At 29.9% G+C, this 22,540-nt stretch overlaps 3 protein-coding genes across 8 annotated transcripts; 2 read left to right on the top strand and 1 right to left on the bottom strand.

Annotated features, from left to right (window-relative positions):
* Positions 1 to 499: 499 nt before the first annotated feature.
* Positions 500 to 5,036, top strand: LOC101212931 (NADH--cytochrome b5 reductase 1). Of its 2 annotated transcripts, XM_004136565.3 has the most exons (9): positions 505 to 788; positions 1,939 to 2,080; positions 2,190 to 2,280; positions 2,372 to 2,449; positions 3,113 to 3,193; positions 3,329 to 3,418; positions 3,698 to 3,763; positions 4,177 to 4,263; positions 4,738 to 5,036. In XM_004136565.3, the coding sequence occupies exons 1-9, from the start codon at positions 674 to 676 to the stop codon at positions 4,828 to 4,830; spliced, it is 843 nt and encodes a 280-aa protein (XP_004136613.1). In that variant the 5' UTR covers positions 505 to 673; the 3' UTR covers positions 4,831 to 5,036. The 2 variants fall into 2 exon arrangements, with proteins under 2 accessions (XP_031737792.1, XP_004136613.1); XM_031881932.1 differs by lacking the exon at positions 2,372 to 2,449 and having other exon boundaries at positions 500 to 788.
* Positions 5,037 to 6,495: 1,459 nt separating this feature from the next.
* Positions 6,496 to 11,918, top strand: LOC101212693 (S-sulfo-L-cysteine synthase (O-acetyl-L-serine-dependent), chloroplastic). 5 transcript variants are annotated; one of them, XR_969112.2, is made up of 11 exons: positions 6,496 to 6,802; positions 7,068 to 7,177; positions 7,804 to 7,861; positions 8,057 to 8,320; positions 8,481 to 8,618; positions 9,344 to 9,395; positions 9,512 to 9,581; positions 10,059 to 10,118; positions 10,366 to 10,446; positions 11,208 to 11,293; positions 11,459 to 11,918. XR_969112.2 is itself a non-coding variant. In XM_011653850.2 (11 exons), the coding sequence occupies exons 1-10, from the start codon at positions 6,587 to 6,589 to the stop codon at positions 11,286 to 11,288; spliced, it is 1,110 nt and encodes a 369-aa protein (XP_011652152.1). In that variant the 5' UTR covers positions 6,496 to 6,586; the 3' UTR covers positions 11,289 to 11,293; positions 11,459 to 11,918. The 5 variants fall into 5 exon arrangements, 2 of the variants coding, with proteins under 2 accessions (XP_011652152.1, XP_004136612.1); XM_011653850.2 differs by having other exon boundaries at positions 9,512 to 9,561; XM_004136564.3 differs by having other exon boundaries at positions 9,512 to 9,561; positions 11,208 to 11,299.
* A 5,816-nt stretch (positions 11,919 to 17,734) lies between these two features.
* Positions 17,735 to 19,470, bottom strand: MYBYS (myb-related protein 306-like). Its single transcript, NM_001280626.1, has 3 exons — positions 19,254 to 19,470; positions 19,041 to 19,170; positions 17,735 to 18,358 (listed from the first exon to the last, which is right to left on the bottom strand). The coding sequence occupies exons 1-3, from the start codon at positions 19,384 to 19,386 to the stop codon at positions 17,737 to 17,739; spliced, it is 885 nt and encodes a 294-aa protein (NP_001267555.1). The 5' UTR covers positions 19,387 to 19,470; the 3' UTR covers positions 17,735 to 17,736.
* Positions 19,471 to 22,540: the final 3,070 nt, after the last annotated feature.

Here is a 22,540-nt window from a genome sequence, read left to right as displayed (position 1 = left end):
AATCAATTTAAGACATTAAAAATTGAAATCTAAAATGGCATGACATTGGTCTAGACCAACCTACGAATCTTTATATTGTTTAGGTCACATTCGCTACACACATGTTCAGTCTCGATTTTTGTTAGAAATTCTTGAAAATTCTAATAGGTTCAAGACAATTAGAACATCAATATTTTTTAAAAATAAAAGACAAACTTTAGGTTACTATAATAAAAACAAGTTTCCAAATATAACAAATGATTTTTATTAAAAAAGAACTCCCATAATTTTGAGGCGATGCATTCCTTTATTTATTTATGTTTCTTCCACGACCATTCACTCCCATATATTTGTATATATTTTTATATACTTTTTGAGATCTACAAAATTAATTTCGATATTTTCCAATTACGCATAGAAGTTTTAAAAATTCCAATATTTTCAACGTCACCAACCAACGGCAAGTACCGAATATTTTAATTCGTCCAATTTCTTTGACTTTTTCCGGAATCTCCATTGGTAGCGAAAGCTGACGAATTAGCCTTTACTTGAAGACTAAATTCATTAACCCCACCATTTTTCTTCCTTCATACCAACCCATTTCTCTTCCTTCATACCAACCCATTTTGCTTCTTCAAGATCCTTCAATTTCTCGCTAATCTTTCTCTTCCTCCATTGTGTAATCAATCGCATAATGGAGGTTTTACAGGCACTTGATTCTCAGGTTCTCATTGGTTTAGCAGCGGCGTTGGTTGCCATTGTTGTTGGTGCTGTTTTCCTGTTTTCCTCCAGAAAACCCGCATCCAGAGGTTTCTCCCCCATTTCTGATTTGGTTATTGTAAATGAATTTTTTTGGGGTTTATCCATTTGTTGGGTGGTTTGTGAACTCTTTGTTCATTTTGAAGTTTTGATGATTTGGGTGTAGATTAATCTAGTTTTTGAACTGATTCACGGTTTCATGTTGTTTTTTTGGACGTGGGGATACATCTTGCTAATTGAAGTGTTGGGTTTTCTCAGTTTCTGTTTCTACTCTAATGCTTGTTATTTTTTTCAGTAGAAAAATGATTGAATGGTTTGATTTGGTGGTTGTTGAAGTCTCTTTTGGAAGTTTAGTATAGAATAGGAGTGGTAGCATTCTTGGAAAAGATCAAGTGGTTAGCTAGGCTTTTGGATGTGTTTGACTTTCAAACTAGCTGAGTTGATTGTCTTCTTGTGTGTTGAGCTCTTGGTTAATATGAAATGGTAGATGTTGTGGGAACTGGGAAATATTCATTTCAAGAAGGTATTGTTCTTTGCTTGTTCTGTCTCTTGTGGTAGGATTTATACCTACAGTGTTATCTAATAAGCAGCCTCCATTGCAAAGAACAGAGGTAGGCTTTAGCAGCTCATATTTTCTTACCTTTTAAAAGAATTAGTTGACTCTTTAAGGATATGGAACTTGAGTACCGTTCCAATTTTGAAGAAGCCTGCAAAAGAGGCTCCTAAAGTAGCTAAAAATGAGAAGTATGAAGATGAATAGGTATATATATATATTTAATCTTGTCTTTTTGAAGATTACTTTCGACTACAAATTTACGGGATGTTTGAGACAGGATGCTTTAAGGATGGTCATCAACACTTGATATTGCACATTCTATCATTCGTACTTAAGATAAATTATAGGACCAGCGTTGGTAACTTTGTGGCAGAAAACAGCTTGACTAGGCTTAGTTCTTTAGAGCTATTTGCCTTACTCCTGCGGTTCATATTTAGTTTGTGTGTCTTTCAAATCCTCAACCAGCACTTTGAATTATCAGTATACCTTCTATATAGAGATCCTCTTCTGGTTGGTCATGTTTTTATTTACAAATAATTGAAGAACCATTTTTTCTTTTTTAATTTCTATCTAAACTTGATTCTTATATTTTACCTTTAATAAAATTGGTTGGCTCATATGTGCTATGTGGTTTGTAACCAAAGCCTGCTTGGATCCTGAGAAGTTTAAGGAGTTTAAGCTTGTGAAGCGTACTAAGCTGAGCCACAATGTGGCGAAGTTCACTTTTATACTTCCCAAGACTGATTCAATTCTTGGTCTTCCTATTGGACAACATTTAAGTTGCAGGTTTCATTTCATCCAATATATTTATTTTCCGTCATTGTATCAATTGTTTCAGTTAATGCTCCTAATAACTGGTTCATCTGACCTCTCTCTTTAAAAACACTATGAGCAGGGGGAAGGATAGCCAAGGTGAAGAAGTTATTAAATCTTACACCCCAACTACTTTGGATTCGGATGTTGGATATTTTGAACTAGTCATAAAGGTACATACAAACCTTTCTATAGGTCGATGATGTTGCATTAATTTTTATCATCCAATACCTATACTTATATAGATGTGTGTATGGGGTTTAGATGTATCCCCAAGGCAGGATGTCACATCATTTTCGAGAAATGCGTCTCGGGGAATCCCTTGCTGTAAAGGGACCAAAGGTAGGTCTTCCTTACAGAGAAATTCTGATGATAGTTTTGGAATGTCTTATTATATTACAATTTTTCTTATAGAGTTAAATAACATGTAGAGTGGAGGAATTTGAACCTTTTTGGCTTTTACCTTCTGGTCAAGGGCACATGTCCTAATCAATTGAACTATGTGTTAGTTGACTGTAGTATCTTATTGTTCTTAAAACTTGTGATCCTAGTAATGAAAAAGTTGGGAGGTCTGTTAAAGGCCAACCTTGGGGATCTGCAAAAGGAAAAAAAAAAAACGAACTTACAGGATCCCAATTGTTGCGAAAGAAAAGAACAAGAAGTCGGAACTCTCTTTATAAAACTTAGTCGTAGAAATCCTAAGGGGGGATTTGAAGTGGACGTTTCTATAGTTTGTAGCGGATTTGTGTGTTATGAAGTTAAAAAGGGAATGTTAAACATTTATTATCTAGAATTTGAAAGATTATAATTTACTATCACTGCATACCCTTTTATCATCTCTATAAGACAAAGAGATACCTTCCAATAATTTAGTAACTTAATATCCTCGACTCTAGTTGAGAAGGTTAGCACCATTTTTCTTCGATTACTTGTTCATTTTTCAGAATCGAGTTGCTTTTAATGGTGCCTATTTTAGAAATTTATTTACTCTATTAATCATTGCAGGGACGTTTCAAGTACCAACCTGGTCAAGTTAGTGCATTTGGGATGCTTGCTGGAGGCTCTGGCATTACACCTATGTACCAAGTATGTCAAAGAAACAAATTTTCCTATAGACTCAGTTATTCCTAAATTTCTAAATCTTGGCTATATGTGTTGTGTGATTGTATCTTGTAAAGTTCAAAACAATAGGAAGCTCTCTCATTTTCACTGCTGTTTTAGGTTTCTCGCGCTATATTAGAGAACCCAGACGACAAGACAAAGGTTCACCTTATTTACGCCAATGTTACTCTAGAAGATATTCTGTTGAAGGTAATGTTCTCTTTCACTTTGTATGTCTTGTGCTTTTTATTCTCATTTATTTTGGCATCAACCTTCCATTTTCAATACTTTGTTGTTGCTGTTGTCTGTGCTTGTGTTATTATCATAATCATGAAAGAATATGGTATACTAAAATATATCTAGAGATGAAGTCTTCCCACTGGAAATACATCCACTTCTTTCATTTTATTTATTTGCTTTTTGGTGATGGTATCAAATACTGGCTTCTATTTAATGTAACTAAATCAAACTAATCACATGTATCTCCAGGAGGAATTGGATCTCCTTGCCAAAAGATACCCTGATCGCTTCAAGATCTACTATGTGTTGAACCAGGTCAGTTACAAGTTCCTAAACTTAGTAGTAATCGAATCCATGGTTCGGGCTATTAATTTTAAATCCGGACGATATTAATTTTCTTTCTTGATAAGACACATGCCGAGTCTTGTGAATCAAACTAACAATTGAGAGTTAACTAATGAGGAGAATGATACTATAGGCCTGTTTAAATTTAATAGATAAAAAAAGGAGGTTTTTTTTTTTTAAAATCATTCTTATTTAAACTAATTTGGTGAAAACATTTGAAAATAAATTTTAAAAATATTTCAAAACTATTTTAAGTGATTGTCAAACACTTCAACTTTATCCCATAGAACGATATGATTTATCTAAGCTTAGTGACTTTAGAAATTTGGTGGAGGGTCTAAAGTTATAACTGATGTTAAATTCATCTTTGACAATGGAAATAGCCTCCTGAAGTTTGGGATGGCGGCGTTGGCTTTGTATCTAAGGAAATGATTAAAGCACATTGCCCTGCACCAGCTGCTGACATTAAGGTATTTTCTTCCATATATATTCTAACTTGTTTACTATGTTCCCTAAGTCGAAACTTAGGTTTAAATATTAAAATTTAGGTTTAAACCTGGACTGGGACCTTTAAAACATGGTATTAGATTTTGAATTTCCCATAAAGAACCATTTTAGTCATTGTTCTTGGATAAATTACTTATGGGCTCTTATAATGTTCAATAGTTTGATCATTAAATATTTTCATTGACTTTGAAGCCACACGTAGTAGGTTAAATGTTGATTTCTACATGTTAATTGTTGGATCATTAAAATAGTTGTTATATGATGTTTATGGTCTCAAATGTACATTTAATATTTGAAAGACTAAAGTCGTGACATTTAATAATTTCAAGATTAGTTCATAATCAACTTTAACACTTCCTTAGGAGAATAACATATATATTAAATTCTCTCTTTGTGACCATACTTTATATCTAACATTTTTAAATTGTTGTGTTTAGATTCTACGATGCGGTCCGCCACCGATGAACAAGGCCATGGGCGAGCACCTTGACGCTCTTGGATATTCACCTGAAATGCAGTTTCAGTTCTAATCCATGGTGCCTTATCTTCAACCTTTCCATAATTTTAATTGAGAAGGAAACTTTCGTTCTAAAAATTTTACCTGTATCAATCAGCATCAAAGTTGCACAGGATTATTTTTAACTTTAATAATGGATGTTTTCTCAATTGATTTTCCATACAGTTTAGGCCATTAAAATGGGAATAATTGCATTTGTAATGTTTTCTTTTTCCTTCATTTTTTAAATCTTTCCCTTTTAAATTAACTAACAAATTTAGGTTTTGCTTTTTAATGGATTGAACACACATGATTCACTTTTTGTATGGATGATGGATGGAACAACAATTCTTGACAAAAGTTTCTATTACTATTAGTTCCAATTTCATAAACTTCACGATAAAAACTATTTTAGATCAAACGTGACGAGATTTGAAAATGATACAAGAAACTAATATTCGCTCTAAGCAATCATAAAAATATGTTGTAAACATACGGAAGATGGTACCTTTTTTTCTTCTCCCTCCAAACATGAACACGAGGGAAGTGAGAAATATATTCATGATGCAGCTGAATATTTATTTATTATCAAATAAATATACATAAGTTTTAGCGGATCTATTTTTAATGTTTAATTTTGTTTCCTATACTTTTAATAAATTTTAAATAGATTTTTAAAATAATTTTTTATTGAAATTGACTAAATAAGAACAATAAAATATGGTCAAAAGATAAACCGATGATAGTATTTCTTTTTAAAAGTCGATAATTAAAAAACGTAAGGATTAAATTTAAGATTTGATTGAGAATATAGGTACTAAATTCTAATCTTTTAAAATATAAAATAGAGAATTTTAAAGGAACTGTCAAGTACATGATTCAAAATTGTATTTTAACCCTATTAATTAACTAAAATATTATAGTTTCTTAGAGAATTAATTTCATACGATAAACAAAAATATTTACAAAATAGTAAAATTTTAAAATCTATCGATAATAGACATTCATAAACTTCTACGTCTATTATGATAAATTATAAAATTTTACTTTATTTATAAATAGTTTTAGAAGTTTTGCTATTTACAATAATCTTCCTTATTCCGAAGTAAAAGTTAGAAATAGTTACATATATAATAATAATAATTAGATTTAAAATATTAACGTATATAAATATTTTTAAAAATTACAAATATTGCAAAATTTATGAGTAGAGACAATAATCAAACCATATTGAAAATATTATAAGAGTGTATCAACCACATATTAACAGACCATAAAAGATTAATGTTATAGTGGATATATTTACAAATTTTTAAAAATATTAGCATGATTATTATTCCTAAAATTTCTAATAAGTTATTTTATAAATTAATTCAATAATTCACTATATTTATAAAAATCCATCAATATATATTAGAAAAAAAAACCATTAACATGATATATTTTATTAATATCATGAGTATAAAATATAGTTTTTTTAAAATAAAAAAACTGATAAATTATTTATCATTTGAAACAAAATAATAATAATAAAAAAAATTATTGCACTATATTTTTTTGTTTACGAAATGTTCCATTTTTTAAAATAAATTTTCTATAAAAAAAATAAAAAATTTAGAATTTTTGGTTGGATTTCTAACGAAATTATTACTCAAAAGTAAAATCACCCAAATTATTTAAATTTAATTTAAATAATTTGTTGGGTATCCATATTTGATGGATATATCTATCCGTACTAAAATTGAGCTTTGCTACACTTAAACCCCTCAAAAACCTTACCCCCATTAGCAATGGCGGTTTCTTCCTTTCTATCGCCATTCCCTTTGCTTCCATTTTCTGTTCCCTTTGCTTTCTCCCCAAAGTGTCAGTCGGTGGCGGCGCCAATCAATCTTGTGTTTCAGAGCTTCTCTGCTGTAGCACAGAGACCAGTGCTCGCGAAAGCTGTCTCCGCTAATACGACATGGGAAAGCCTCGACACTGTCAACATTGCCGATGATGTGACTCAGGTTCATGAATATCCTCTCACTCTGTGGTTTATTTTGTTTGTCGAATTACGACATATGGTGTAGGTTTTAACTGTTGGGAAGGGATAATGACGAGGACTTTTGGGGGTTGTTATCGCTAGATTGAAGAGAGGATAAGTAATTACAAAATGGGAATTAGTTATGTTGGATGTATTTTTTTAAAAAGGAAAATGAAATTTGGGTGTATTCAAGTTTAATTTTAAGGTGAAAATTTACTGATTTGGATGGTTTTGTTGATTGTAATTAGTTGATTGGAAGTACACCCATGGTATATCTCAACAAAGTAACAGAAGGTTGTTTGGGAAATGTTGCTGCAAAACTCGAATCAATGCAACCATGCCGAAGTGTCAAAGACAGGTACGCTTTTACTTGGTGAAGGTGGGTTTTTTGTTCCATCTCTGTACAGTAATCGTTAGAATTATTGCGCTGGTTTGCAGCTATATTCTGAGTGGTATCTAGGAAAATTATTATTGAAACATCAATCAACTTATGTAGCTTATCTACTCTTGAAGAAAACTTAGTTAGGATTAAAGTAATTTCGAAATTTTCTAAAATGAAAGCTCAAAGCTTCTGTTTATAGAGGAAGTGAGGAACAATCAACAAACTACAATTACTAAAAAATATAGCAGATTTGAAAGAGATTACAAAGCTTGGGCTTTTGAGCCATTTTTACTGTGCATTTTGTAGTGGTGACTGATATTTGCAGTCTCGGTTTCTAACTTCCTACTTTCAGCCTAATTTTAATTTTTACATTGGTTTACACTCAAGTCAATTGTATACTAATTACTTTTCAAAATTAATTAGAAATGAGATTTTGGCTACATTGGCAACCTTCAAATGCGTTGGAGATCTACTACAGAATTAGGGATTATATTATGTATCCTTTTCAACATATTTCTTTTCATCTTAGTGAGAGGCATAGATATATATAAATATTACTAGTAACCAGTCAGTTAATATCTATTACCTTATTGCTTTCTCAGAATTGGTTACAGTATGATATCCAGTGCCGAGGAGAGTGGTGTGATTTCTCCAGATAAGGTAAATTGTACGTGGAAAAGGTTCTGGTGTTTAAAATTCAAGGGCAAAATATTATAAGTTGGAGCATATCTTATTTCTACTACTAAGAACGTGGCCACTCGGCTTTTGAGATGTTTTATCCAACCATCTTTAATATAATTTCATTTGTTTTTGAAAATAAAATGCACGACCTTGATACATTCTTGTAATGAGTAGACCATATTAGTTGAACCAACAACTGGGAATACGGGACTTGGCATAGCTTTCGTTGCTGCAGCAAAAGGGTACAAACTTGTAGCCACCATGCCTGCATCCATAAATGTTGAAAGGAGGGTCCTACTACGTGCTTTTGGTGCAGAAATTGTTTTGACAGACCCAGAGAAAGGCCTCCAAGGGGCTATTGCCAAAGCTGAAGAAATTCTAATTAGTACTCCCAACGCTTACATGCTTCAACAGTTTGATAATAGTGCTAATACAAAGGTTATTTCTGTTTCCTCTTTATTTAGTTGTCAACACATGCTATATGCAGCCTAAATGGCTCTATATTTTTTAATTCTTATGCAATCTTCATTATTTCCTCCATTTTATACAATCACATTGAAAGTGATGGTGATCATATAATGTACGGCATGGATTACAGGTACATTTTGAAACTACAGGACCTGAGATATGGGAGGATACCATGGGTAGTGTTGACATTTTAGTGGCTGGAATTGGAACTGGTGGTACCATTACTGGCACTGGTCGATACCTAAATATGAGAAAAGAAACAATTCAGGTTTGGACTATCAGAATTGTTGTTTTCCTTGGTAAATTCTTTGTAAAAGAACAGTAAACGACTAGTAGTCATGGAGTTATGCACTGAATAAAATTTGGAAAAAGGGGGGAAAAGGGAAAAAATGGATGAGCAAAGTGGCCAACTAACTTAATAACAAAATTCTTAAATTTTTTACTATTTCTCATAAAAGGGTTGAACATATACACTATGCAATAATTGCTGATACATAAATGGAAATCCTTATTATACAAAGTTATTATTTGAAAATAGGTCATCAAATGATTTTATTATTTCAAGGAACATCAATTCTTGTCACATATTTTCTGTATGTTAGATTATTTGGTTTATGCTCTATAGCCCCTATTCTTAGTATCTATATGAAAGAAAAGGTAAAGAGAATCATAAATGATACTTCGATAGAAAAAAAGATAACTGTACTTTTGGTTTTCCAAATTGCCTGATAAGAATGTTATCTGTTTGAACTGTTGGTTTTCCAAATTTCTGTGAATTCCACTTTTGTGCAAAGGATTAATTTTCTAGCCTCTCGAATTTTCAATATCATTCAACTTAATTGATTCCAGTTCAACCAAAAAGGAGCTGAATTCGTAGATTTCCTCTTCATTATTCAAGTTCTTAGTATATTAGTCAAGTCTAAGCATAAATTCAAGTTCTTAACTTACTAGTCGTCATGTTTAATGTTCTGACTAAGTGTTTTATTAACTTAGATAGTTGGTGTAGAACCTGCAGAAAGAAGTATAATCTCTGGAGAAAATGCCGGTGAGTTGCGTTGTAGTTATCTTTGTATATAGTTGGAAAATGATCTCTAGTTTTTGGTTCAAATAAGGTTTAATTGTTGATCACTCGGGCATTAACATTATTGACGATTGGCACAGGTTATGTGCCCCCTATTCTGGATATCAAGTTGCTTGATGAGGTGATCAAGGTAATTACTTCCTTTCAAAGGTAAGAGGTAATATGCTATGCCAATAGTGGAATATTCATTTTATGTTTATAATTTTTTTTCTTTGCTTTACCATAGAATTGAATAATTTAAGATGGCTTATATATGTTCCAAATCAATACTTAATATATCGATTGTATTCCATGTGAAATGTGATGGAATTTCCTCATCTTTTTCTTTTCTTTCTACGTGTTAGATGTCTATACTGTTTCTGATTGTAGTCATGCCGATGGGTTTTATACTATCATACTAGCATACTAGCATAGATGTCTATACTATAATATTTGTTTAATCTATATGTGTTATTTGGTTCAGATTTTGCATATTATTATTTATTATAGTCTAGAAGACCATACTTATACCTGGAATATTTTGAACTGTTAATAACTGTAATATTGTAATTTGCAATTTATTTATTTATGGTGGCCTCAACCAGTTATCAACTGCTCGTAAATAACTTGCTAATGAGATAAATGTAGGTAACCAATGATGAAGCTATAGAAATGGCCAGGAGATTAGCATTGGAGGAAGGCCTACTGGTAATAATTTATGTTATGAATGTTATTTTGAGTGGCAAAGTTCCATGTGTTTCTACTTCTATCCATTTCTCCATCAATATCTCGTGTGAAAATTTGAAGTTCATGTGGTTAATCCTTCATATTTCCCCTGAGATCTGGTGGTCTCTTTGTTTCGATAGTTTTCATTGAGATTGTATAGTATCACCTCCATCGGGTGAAAGTGTTGTTTTAGACTTTTAGTAATTGAAATATTTTTTCCTCTTGGTAGGTTGGCATTTCATCAGGAGCTGCTGCAGTTGCAGCGATAAGTTTGGCAAGAAGGCCTGAAAACGCGGGGAAACTTATTGTGGTATGTTCCCATTTTCTCCGTTGGAAAGTCATGTGTATTGTTGTCTATTGTTTCTCCATTGGGAATCATGTATTTTATTTTATTTGGAAAGCTTATTCTCATCTTTTCCCTGCCTCTCTTCTATTTTTTTATTTTCTTCAGCAACAAACATTCTGTTCTTTTCCATGATCTAGTTTACAACTTCCAATTTTTAATCTTCTCAATGTTTGCACTCGTTATTCCTCTCACTGATTATTGTTATTTTTATTTTCCAAATTTTCAACTTTTAGTGGGGAATTATTGGGGCAAATTTAAGCCTTGCTTGGTAACAACTTTATTTTTACCTTTCTGTTTTTAAAATGTGTACCTGTTTTCTTTTATGCTATATTCCATATTATGGTTTCACGTCCCTTAAAGTAACATTTAAATTCTTAGTCAAGTTTTAAAAACAAACACCATTTTTTGAAAAAGTTTCTTTTAGTTTTCAAATTTTGACTTGATTTATTTTGAAAACATTAGTGGAAAGTGGATTGCCCAAAAAATAAAAAAGCTTATATGTGGAAGTAGTATCTGGAAGCTTAATTTTTAAAAACAAAAAATCAAACCCCAAATAGTTTATAAACGGGACCTCATGTATTCGACTTCTAAAGACAATCTTTTGAAAATAAAAAAGGAAAAGAAAGGGACTGTGCAATGTTAGCCTTCAAAAAAGGCAAAAAAACTGAACACGTTTGATCAAAATATTCACTCTACTTATACTATGATTGTATTCATGCTTGTAGGTTATCTTTCCAAGTTATGGTGAGAGATACTTATCGTCGGTACTTTTTCGTTCTATATATGAAGAAGCTAAGAGAATGTAGACAAGGTAGAGGTAATTCCCCATTTTTGTTATACATTGATGATGACTCATTCGTAAATAAATAAAGATAATGTAGCTGCAGATTATTTTAAACAAAACGAGTGTCATTTCTCCAATGTTTCAATCAATATGTGGTATACTACCGAAGCTTCCCTCTTTTTTGTCTTGCAGGTACATTTTTTCAAGGCACAAGTATCATAAAATAGAGTTGTACATCAGGCATAATTGCATCTATATTAGATAAACAACCCTTGTTCCGAAGTAAAAAAGGGTGTGGAATAAGGGCTTAAAATGCGAAGGAAAATGGTGTAATATTATGAACTACAATCGATACCTCACAAAGTGCCAATAGAAGTATAGGGTAGGCACATCTAATCATCTAGCCATTTTGTGGTAAGTTTTGCCGTTCTTATCGATAATCTTAATAAGGACGTGTTTGGCTCAACTAGAGTAACTGAGGGTGTGGAGTTGAAGTCCACTCCTTGTATTGATCCAAGGAGTTCTTAGACATCAATTTCAATTTGTTAGTCATTTACATCATAGATTCTACGACTAAACAACTCCCATACTAAACGATCTCTGTTCCTTGCTCCAGTATCCAATAGAAAATATTAATCATATATTTATTGAATACGTTAGTCATTCTCATGGGAGAAAGTATCATTTGCTAATAGATTTCTCCCGCTCTCCCCCCTGACCTTAGAAGTTTTATAGGCATTGTTTAGCAACCCCCATGGCAGTGGACTTTACACAATTTTCCCTTTGGATTGGGAAAGAAAACTTGAGATTTGTGAGTATATCATAGCAATTTCATTTGAAAATTAGAAAGATATGATGGGTTCCCAAACTATTTGACACAACATTAATTTTTATGTGAATGAGTCTTCATAATCTTAAAGGATGTTTGGAGTCATGAGCGGGATTATAATAATTTGTATTGTGATGTATAGATTATTTTATTTTAGGTTATAATATTAGGTGTTTGAGGTATAAACCGTTTTAGTTTTGAGAATTGAGAAAGAAATAGTAAATATTGTAGCAAATGAAAAATAATAAAATTTGATGAAAATAATACATACCATGACATTATAGCAAATTGGGAGGGACGGTTACTCGTAGTTGATTAAAGATTTTTAAATAATATCAATTGTAGTAATGATGTTGATTATGGTCTTCGATAGTTTTTAGATCGTTTTGTATGTCTTTGTTATTTGGTTCAAATAAAGTTTGAACATAACAAACATTGAGATATTTATGAAAATAAAATTTAACGGACTAAAATAGACATTGTAAAAAAAGTTTATGAACTAGTGTGAAAAAAAATGAAAGTTGAAAAACTAAAAGTTAAGAGAAATAAATCTCTAACTAAAATAGAATTTAAATCATATTCTTATTGAATGGAGCTTTACTCATCAAAATTGATATAGTCTAATGTTTTAAAAGTAAAACATTTCATTTACTTTTAATAAAGAATCATAGAGTTAAATTTTAACATCAATTAATGGTATTTTGAAAAAGAATTAAGTAACGGCATTTAACTACAAAATTAATGATTTTAGATATTTATTCACGTAATTTTCAGTATGCTAAAAAAACCTAACGTAGATGAAGCTCATGCATCCTTCTTACTAATAAATTGATACCAATTTCATTATTAAAAATGTCAAGATCAAGTGTACGGAATTTTGTAATTCAGTAATTTTTTTGTCACGAAAAAGAAAGTTTTTCCTCTTCTAAATTTATTATTTTTACTATTTTTAAATAGAGTAAAATGAACTAAAATGATTATAAAATATAACAAAACTTAAAAATGCATACATGACAAATAGTGATAGATATCAGTAGAGACTATTAGTATATACTCATAGAATATTATGGATATATCCTTCAATTTTACTCTATTGTGTAATTATTTTCGACATGAAATAATTCTCCAAAAAAACTTCTTATTTTTTTTATTTTTTTAAATGATGTTTTAATTATATTTTTTGTGGAAAAGTCTTTCATGTTTGAATTTCTGTCTCCACCAATGTTAGCTAAAAGTTCGAAAAGAAAAAGCTTTCATGTGATTCATATTTCTACCTTTTTATTACGTTGAGGAAAACAACAAAGCTTCACATGTATTTTTATCATATACTTTTATATATCTCACGTTTTATGCCAACGAATATAATCAAACCCCTTACCTCTAATTTTACTAACAAATTTTTATGTTGATTTTAGTATGTCCCAATCGATAAAAAAATCAATTATCATGTTAGTTTGATTACTTACTTCAATTTTGATTGATCAGTTGGAAAAAGATGTGTCTGTTATATATATTTGTAGTGTTCTTCCTATGCACTTATGGTTTACGACTACGACATTATAAAATGTGAACACATCACATAATTGTCTACAATACTTCTCAACCTTGAAATTCATGTATTCACATTTGTGTAGAGGATTGAGTTATTGTGAATTGATGAGATTAAGATCCCTAACATGAGGAGCTATTAATCAAATTAAAGTAATTTAATGTTGATTAGCTCCCCATATTGATGACAAGTAGGTGGGCAGGACTTCCAGTTGTTTAACATAGTATTAATTAAGATTTTATATGTAGATTTTGTAATAATTAGTGAGCAGGTAGAGTTAATTAAAAAGTTTAATAACATTTCTTTTTTATTATTTTCTTATAATTTTAAAATTTTAGTTTTTAAGGCGTTAATGAAAGGAATTTATAAAATTTTGAAAGCTCTAAGAGTAGTTTTTGAAGTTTTGAAAACTAAGATATAGTATTAGAAAAACTAATTTTGTAAGTGTATCTTTAAAACTATAACTAAACAATCAAGGGAAAGAGAGAGAGATTAAATAATCCATGTTGATATCATTTGCCTCTATTAAAGGCCAACATTATAGTAATGAGAGTTAATTATTAGGATAATTTGATTAATGGACTTGTTTTGGCGACTATTAAAGGAAGGTTACTTCTACAAATATGCATTCCTATTTAATAAATCTAGGAAGCTAAACATAATTCAATTAAGATAAAATATGGATTAGAGGTCGTAAGTTCAAATTTCTACTTTACATATTATTAAATAAAAGAAGCAAAAGAAATATAAATAAATATATTGAATATTACAACTTGATTAGTTCTAATGGTTTAAACATATTTTACTAATTGAAAAATAATTAGATGTTCCAATTTACTTCTGTTTTACGATACCATCAATATCTAAAATTATTTGAATATTCGATAAATATAGCTCAAGTTGGAGTGATTCTACCCAAAAAAATAAAAAAAAAGTGTAATTCTTACTACATATAGTATTTAATTTCATATTGTATTATGTACAATGTAATAGGTACACACATTAATTAGGGTTAGTTTTATTTTGCAATAGTAGAAGTGTATATATAGGAGTGCAAAGTAGATAAAATAAATCATCTATGTCTTTTTTTTTTTTTTACAAACGCAATAATTGATTAAATTCTTGAATAAACATATTTTAAAAAACTTCACGAAAAAAAAGTAGATTATTTAGGTAAAATTCGCAACAACACAAAATAATTTTGCATTCCAAACACAAACAAATGAACGACATATTTTATAACTCAATTTCTAAATATTAACATTTTAATCGAGTTACAAAGAGTTATCTAACTTTTAATGTCGTATCACTACGTCACGTGAGGAATTATTATTATTCTTTTAAATTAAAGGGAATGAACCTAAAGAGAAGAAAACAAAAGTGTTCTTATTATTCTCGTTTCTTTAAAAGTAAATTAATTTTCTTATAATGGTATTATTTCACGACTTGAAATACATGTATTATAAGTCATATGATCATTCTAACGAACGAACGAAGACCAAATACATCAAAATTTAATATGTGTAGCATATATATGTGTGTGTATTTAAAATGCATGAATAATTAAGAAGAAGAAGAAAAAAGAGTGTAATATATGGTTTTGAAAAAGTGTATAATATATGTAAGAAGTAGTGGGAAGGAAGGCATAAGAGAAGATAGGATTGAAGAGAGAGTATAGTAGATGTGAACAAAGGCATATGGTATGGACCATTTTAATTTAAACAAAGCAATTTTTATCTTAGCTATGGGAAGTTCATTTATGGTTACACCTCATTTTTAGTTGAGAACAATCAATGAGATGATGTTAACTTTATTCATTATATTAACTTCCTTTCAAAAACAATTCATTAATGCTGTGAAAGCACCCACCATTTCATCAATATATTACATTAAATATGCACATAAAAGATGCATTTATAGTCACAAAAAAGATGTCTCTCTCTTTTTCTCAAAAAAAAAATAAAAATAATTAAAATTGTAAATATAACAAAATCAACCGATATATACATATATTAACAATATTTTACGTTGATAACGACAACTACTATCGATCAGAATCAAAGTTTAGGACAAATAAACACATGGATGTATTATAAAAAATTCAACCGACAAAATTTCCAAATTTAAATATAAAAATAAAAATAAGAAAAATTATTTCAAATAACAAAACTTCTATTTGACAGTAAGATCTGTGAATGATAAATTTTTTAAAATAAAATTCAAAAGTTGCAAAACAAGAAAAAAAAAAGAACTAAAATCTAATTTTTTTTTCCTTCCAAGCAATATGTGATTTTCTTGACAATTAAAAGATAAGATAAAGAATTCCTTTTAAAATTCTTTAATTTATTAGAAACCCCATTTTTATTTTTAGGTAAAGTTAATAAATTTCAATTTGTGGAATGCTGTTTTTAAATGATCACTTTTCCCTACTGTTTATTTGTTCTTCCAAAATCACTCAAATCGCTTTCATCATTTCTACGTGTATTCTGTGTTGTTGTGAGTTATGCCATCAAACAATTACTTAAATCCAATTTTTGTGTATTTCATGCGATTAATTAGTAAAAAAAAAAAAAATTGACAAAGTGATCAAAATATTACGTTCCATCGAAAAATGTAAGTTTTTGTTTTTTGAAGTATAAATAGTTGGTGTTATTTTTATTATTTTCCAAAACCATTTTAAAACGATGCAGTTAAGCATGTTTAGTTGATAATAATACTCTTGGATGATCATTTGAGTTTCTTTTGGATATAGTCGTAAATATAACAATAAAATCCAAATAATAGAATGTATAACATCAATTAAAAAAAATGCAAAAATAGTAACTTTGGTCAAAATCTATCGGTGACATACCGCATTATGAATATTAATCTATTAATTAGAGTCTAACAACAATAAAAATCTATTTTTGATGGACATTTCTATATTTACCATTCTTTTGAAAATATTGCTATATATTTTTAATTATAATTCATAAAATTGCTATAATTGATTTCACGTAGTCAAATTGTTACAAAATTTTAGTATTTTGATTTATTATTTAAAAGTGTGATGAGATTTATACAGATGGATGTATTTTAAAAAATATTGATATGGTTTATTTTAGCACTCATAGTCATACTTCTACTTTATCATTTACTTCATTTTAGCCCAAAGTCCTATTTTTTAAAAAAAGAAAAAGAAAAAAAAAGCATTGAATATTAATTATCCCATTAAATTGGAATAAAAAATTGACATGACATCACCGAAAAGTTTGATATGACACTTCGAGATATTATATGGTTGAAATTGCACAATGCCATCCTATGTTCTAAGATAATAATACTAATACTAATAAATAAATAAATAAATCTTCCACATTTCACTTTATTTATTGAATTTTACTTTCAAAACTTTTCCAGAATTTAGATCAAAATTAATAGTGACAAAACAAATATTTCTTCTACAAGGTACAAGTTTTAAAAATAATAATATTTTCGAAAATTGAAGCTGTTAGATTAAAAATTACAAATTACAAATACTATTTTCAAAATATGTAATTGTCCTATTTTGTTTTTCTCTTTATTTGAAGAATCTAACCAATAGTTTTTTAGATGATAATTATTGTATTATCGTCTATTGAATAAAATTTAGATTAACAATAATAATAATAAGTTAATTAATTACTTGATTCTTTAAGATATAAAGATTATCTCTTCAAATTAGATGAACATGTTGTATGAACATAAATATTGTGCTATAGTTTTAGAACTACAATAAGAAACACCTTGATTTTCTATCATAAATTGACCAAAAAAAGAAAAACTATTAATAATATATGTGAGTATTTTGTATATTTTTGACAATTTTCTTAAATTAAGAGTGGTTTTCATTAATAGAATTTGAATGTAAGGTTTCATTGCGCTTTAATAAAATGTAGAATAAGAAAAAAATAGATGTAAATTTTTTTTAACTTCCAAAGATGTTGAAATGGTAATTTCTTGTTCTTTTCAAATAATTGTTCTTTTGGATTATTACAACAGCAAACAAACAAAAATAAAAATTACAATTTTAATTTTAATTTTCTTTCTTTTTTTTCTTTCTTTTTTTTTTGGCTAGAACACCGGCGACAACTCCATCATCTCTTCCACTTGCCCCGCGGCGCCTTCTTCAAACAGCCACTTCTCAAGAAACGATAGCGGCGGCGCCGTCGCATTCTCCGCCGTAGCGTCATCGTTCTCCGAACTCTGTTTCTCTCCAACATTAACTTCCTCTTTACCCTTATAACTCAAACTCGATTTCCCCCACGAATTCACACTCTTCATATTCTCAAACGACAAAATCGAATCAAATTCTTCACCAGAAACCAACTCCCCGCCGTCTGGCTCTGCTTTCGGCTGCTGCTGCTGCTGCGTGGCGGCGGCTATAGAATTCTCACCGCTCATTTTCCGTCGAGATTCCTCCGGTGAAGATCTCATCCAAGCTTGAAGAAGCCGGGAAATGTTCTCGGCACTTGAGGCGTAAGTGGTGGCTCTGTTTGAAACTAGCGACGAGGGTGAATCAGCAGTCGGAACTTTATCATTGGATTGAAAGCGAGTGGTGGCGGATTCAGGCGGCTCCGGGGTGTCGACGGCGGCGGAATTCAACTTTTTAAGCTTCTTTTTCAAGTGAGTGTTCCAATAATTCTTGATATCATTATCTGTTCTTTGAGGAAGGTACGAAGCTATCGCCGCCCATCTGACCATTTCAATTATCAAAATTTCCATTAACACAAACCAAAAACTTCACATAATTCCATTCTTTTTTTCCTTTTTTTACATGCAATCTTTTCTTAATCAAATAATATCAATTATCGTTGAATATTGAAAACAACTTATTTTCAAAAAAATCAAACCGTTTAATTACCACTCAAAATAATTTAATTAAAACACTTTATTTAAAGAACCATTAATTAGGAAGATCAGTTGAAATAAAAATGAAATAAAGTTTTTTCCTTTAATTAATCCGAACCTTAATTCTTTCAACTCCTTACACGTTCTGAGAAACAAAAACTTCAATTTCTTTTAGTCCAAACACTTGGCGTAGCTTCTTCTTCTTCTTCCATACACAACATTTTAATTTACCAATTCAAAACTCTTAATATATTTTCCTATTTTGAATTAGGTCAAAAATTCAAATCTCTTAATCTAATACTTTGGACCAAAATTTCTAAACCCTAAATAGACTTTGATTAGAAGTTTTTGAACCTTCAACTTAAAGGAAAAACGCCAAAGTTACCAACCGACACACACAAAAATATAAATAATTAATCTCAAAGGCTTTGAAAGGGTGTTACGTGTGTACATACATACACACACACACACACACACATATATAGAAATTTAATGAATATAAGTAGAAAAAGAGAAGAAAATTATACTTGTTACCCAATAAAGCTTGAAGATGAATGATCATTCCTTCTTCATGAGGAGTGAAATTGCCTCTTTTAATTCCAGGTCTAAGATAATTGGTCCATCTAAGTCTACAACTTTTGCTACAACGCAACAATCCTAAAGGATAAATAATGAAATTTAATTAATTGATCATATGAATAATTAAATATTCGATGAATGAATGAATGAAATTAGGGTACCTGTGTTAGTAGGAACTGATCTCCAATTGCCAGGACCATGTTGTTGAATGTAAGAAACAAGAATGATATCTTCTTCAGGAGTCCATGGCCCTTTCTTTATCCCTACTTTCTCACAACATGGAGGCCTTCCCATTTTCCTCTTCTCTTCTTTTAAACTTATATTTGCTTTATATATATTTTCCCTAATTCTTCACTTCAGTGGAACAACAACAACGATGATGATGATGATGGAGAGAAGAGAGAGAGAGGCCATCAACATGTGAAATGCTTAAATATATATATTATTATGTGTATATATATCCCCTCTCAATAATGTAAACAAATTATTTACTTGTATTTATGATCTTTTATGTATCTCATATTAATTATATATTATAATTTGTTATATGGTAAAATCTTGTTTTATATATATATATATTTAACAATTTTGATTTTCTTTTGTTGTGTGTGGGGTCGTTAAGATTGGATGCATAAAAATAAATGTTGCTTAGGATGTAACTAATTAAGTATAATAGATGAGATAGAATAAGAGTAATATACATTCATATAGTACAAGTTTGTATTCATATGTAGTCCTCTAGTGATAGAAAAATTAAAAATATAGTTTGAGTTGCAAGTATTTTTCAAGATAAGGATGATAATAACACAAACATATATATATTTTATTTACTTATTGAAAAAACTTATCATATTTATTATCTGTTATTTGAATAGAAAGAACAGAAAGAAGAAGCCTATTGGTCTCATAGATTTCAAAATGTATCCAATTTTTATAAAGGACAATTTTTTTTCTAGATTAAAATGTCAAATAGCTAAATTATTTATAATAACAAAAGATATATTTTTTAAAATTTAGAGACTAAAATTTGAGTTTTCATTTTTTTAAATATTTTTTTTAAAATTTAGAAAATTAACATCATATAGTTAACCTTCCATTTAATGATTTTACATTGTGGTGTGAGATATTTGGGTGAAGTCATATTTGAATTCAATCCGCCCTCCAATTAAGTTTCTAATGAAAGTCAAATCAGAAGATAAAACACAAAATTTTCAAGATTTATGGATGACAAACATGGAAAAAAACTAATAGATATTTATAAATGTTTTGTCAATTTTGTCATTTTTTATCGTCCCTTCAAACTTAATAGTTATAATTTTTTTTTCGCCTCCAAAAAGTTTGGTTAGAGATCATATGGGATCTCTCTCTTTTACATGACATCCAAGTAAAAAAGTTGAAACCAATTACTTCTCTATATATATATGCCCCATCAATGAACTTGTTTTAAATTTATATTCATTATTACATTTTCAATAATAGATTTTGGTCATAATTGTAACTTCTAAATTAGTATTGTGTACTTGAGTTTGGTAGAGTTTAATTTGTTATGTAGAGCACATGTATTTATCTTTAATTTGTGTCTTTTGTTTTGATATTTTATGTATAGAGAAAGATAAATTAAAATTGGTAATTGTTTAGGTTGTCGGTAACATGGGCTAATTAAACTAAAGATCATTAAGTATATGTTATAGTTTGGTTAGCAATAATGTTACTAAAATGTAATGTAAGGTATGGTTATCCCATTTTAAGAAATGTAATTGAATGAGATGTCTAGCTAGGGGTATATAATTGGATACTCTTCATCTTCATCCTAATTTATTGGGTCTATTTTGAGTGTTGGAGTGCAAAAGTCACTTATAGTTTCACTTAGTGAGTGAAGAAGCATTGTAGTTCAACTCTATTGTGTGACTTATTATGCCCCACTTGATTAATCACTACCTTACTTCATATAACTTTGATATCATCACTCTAATTGAATCTATGTAATTTGATGATCACTTCTAACTGCTTCAAATTATAATTGGTAGGTTTCGATCTATCTCTTAGCTAGCGCTAGCCTTTGATCTAACTCAAAGCTCATATGGTCTTGTTTGATAGAGTTTAGGTTTACTAGATTATATGAATCAATTTCTCCAACCCATTTTATTTAGTTGTGTTAGAGAAAAATGAAGTTCAATGAAAGCAAATAATGTTAAAGAGCCACGATGCCGCACAAGTCAAAAAGGGCACCATCTCAATTTTGTCTATAGAATCACTAAGCTCCTGTTATGATTTATAACAATCGCTTTTTTCCCCTACATTCGAATATAAGTAGCAAAAATTGAAAGATGGCGATTCAAGAGCATTTTATTGTCATAAAAAAGGTGTTCTCCAACCTCTTCAAAGAACTCTGTACACTTTTTCTCAAATATAGAAGTGAAGAAAATCATTCTTAAACATTTGTAACTTTGCTTCATTCTCTTTTATCTTACCATCGTTCTTGTTATTGGAAAATTTGAAGTAATTGGCTTCTAAATAATAAAAACGTTAATAAACTTAAAACTGTAATTTGATTTATATACATCTTTAAACCTTTTTTTTCTTCTCACCCTAAATAAAAAACAAAGGTTTACTAAGAAAATCTTTTTTTTTTTTTTGGTATGCCTCCTAACATTATAGACACATTGAATAATGAAATCTTATTCAATATATATATATATATATTCATAAAATTATAGAAGAAAAATATAATATGAATACATATTTGGAAAAGTTGGTTTGCTTTTGAGGGAAGAAAAAGGATATTAATTAATGCGCAAAAAGAAAGGAGCCCTTGGCTAGGGCAAAAGCCAGCTGTTTTGTTGGACTAATGCGTACCGCCATTAAAAGTTTATCATGAAACCTTAGCTTGCTGCTTCCTTAATCAATGCTTTTAAACTCAAAACCCTAATTTCACATGTTCAAGTGTGAATGTGCTTTAACTATTCACCTCCACCCCCACTCACTTATCCTCTTTCTATTACTTTACCTACTCTACTTCTCTCGTTTGCATCTCGCTATCATGTTGCAATTTTTCTAAGCATTCACAATTGGTACTGCCTCTCCATGTGGTCTATCTATAAGTGCTCGTATCGATGCTTTGTAGGGTTTTTGGATCGAGTGGGATGATGTTCGAGTCGATTAATCGAGCTCCAAATAGAGTCCAACACATTATTCCTTCCTCTTTCATTGTCCATGTGGTGCAGGCAGATGGAATAGTTTTAATGTTGATTCACTTAGCTTAGCCCTTAACAATCTCGGATACGTTTCTTCCTCTTTCATTTGGTCCAGGTGGTGCAAATTAATGGGATACTTCGGCTCAAGCGCATCTCATTCTTTGGTTGATTTAAGTTAATGTCTGTTAAGCTTTTCACGACAATTTGTGTACTTTGTCTAAAATTAACTAACATATAAAAGAAAAAAAAGAAAT

This window comes from Cucumis sativus, chromosome 3 (genome assembly GCF_000004075.3).
Source record: "Cucumis sativus cultivar 9930 chromosome 3, Cucumber_9930_V3, whole genome shotgun sequence".
NCBI lineage: Eukaryota > Viridiplantae > Streptophyta > Magnoliopsida > Cucurbitales > Cucurbitaceae > Cucumis > Cucumis sativus.
This window is presented reverse-complemented; position numbering and strand designations above follow the sequence as displayed.

What these genes read in the sequence shown, in the direction of transcription:
- LOC101212931 (XM_004136565.3), top strand. Translation starts at nt 674, where the DNA reads ATGGAGGTTTTACAGGCACTTGATTCTCAGGTTCTCATTGGTTTAGCA. An exon ending in TTGCTGTAAAGGGACCAAAG is followed by an intron (nt 2,450 to 3,112) that starts GTAGGTCTTCCT and finishes TAATCATTGCAG; the next exon opens with GGACGTTTCAAGTACCAACC. An exon ending in TCTACTATGTGTTGAACCAG is followed by an intron (nt 3,764 to 4,176) that starts GTCAGTTACAAG and finishes CAATGGAAATAG; the next exon opens with CCTCCTGAAGTTTGGGATGG.
- LOC101212693 (XM_011653850.2), top strand. Translation starts at nt 6,587, where the DNA reads ATGGCGGTTTCTTCCTTTCTATCGCCATTCCCTTTGCTTCCATTTTCT. An exon ending in TTGCCGATGATGTGACTCAG is followed by an intron (nt 6,803 to 7,067) that starts GTTCATGAATAT and finishes GATTGTAATTAG; the next exon opens with TTGATTGGAAGTACACCCAT. An exon ending in TGCCGAAGTGTCAAAGACAG is followed by an intron (nt 7,178 to 7,803) that starts GTACGCTTTTAC and finishes TTGCTTTCTCAG; the next exon opens with AATTGGTTACAGTATGATAT.
- MYBYS (NM_001280626.1), bottom strand. Translation starts at nt 19,386, where the DNA reads ATGGGAAGGCCTCCATGTTGTGAGAAAGTAGGGATAAAGAAAGGGCCA. An exon ending in ATCAGTTCCTACTAACACAG is followed by an intron (nt 19,171 to 19,253) that starts GTACCCTAATTT and finishes TTTATCCTTTAG; the next exon opens with GATTGTTGCGTTGTAGCAAA. An exon ending in CAAGCTTTATTGGGTAACAA is followed by an intron (nt 18,359 to 19,040) that starts GTATAATTTTCT and finishes TGAAATGGTCAG; the next exon opens with ATGGGCGGCGATAGCTTCGT.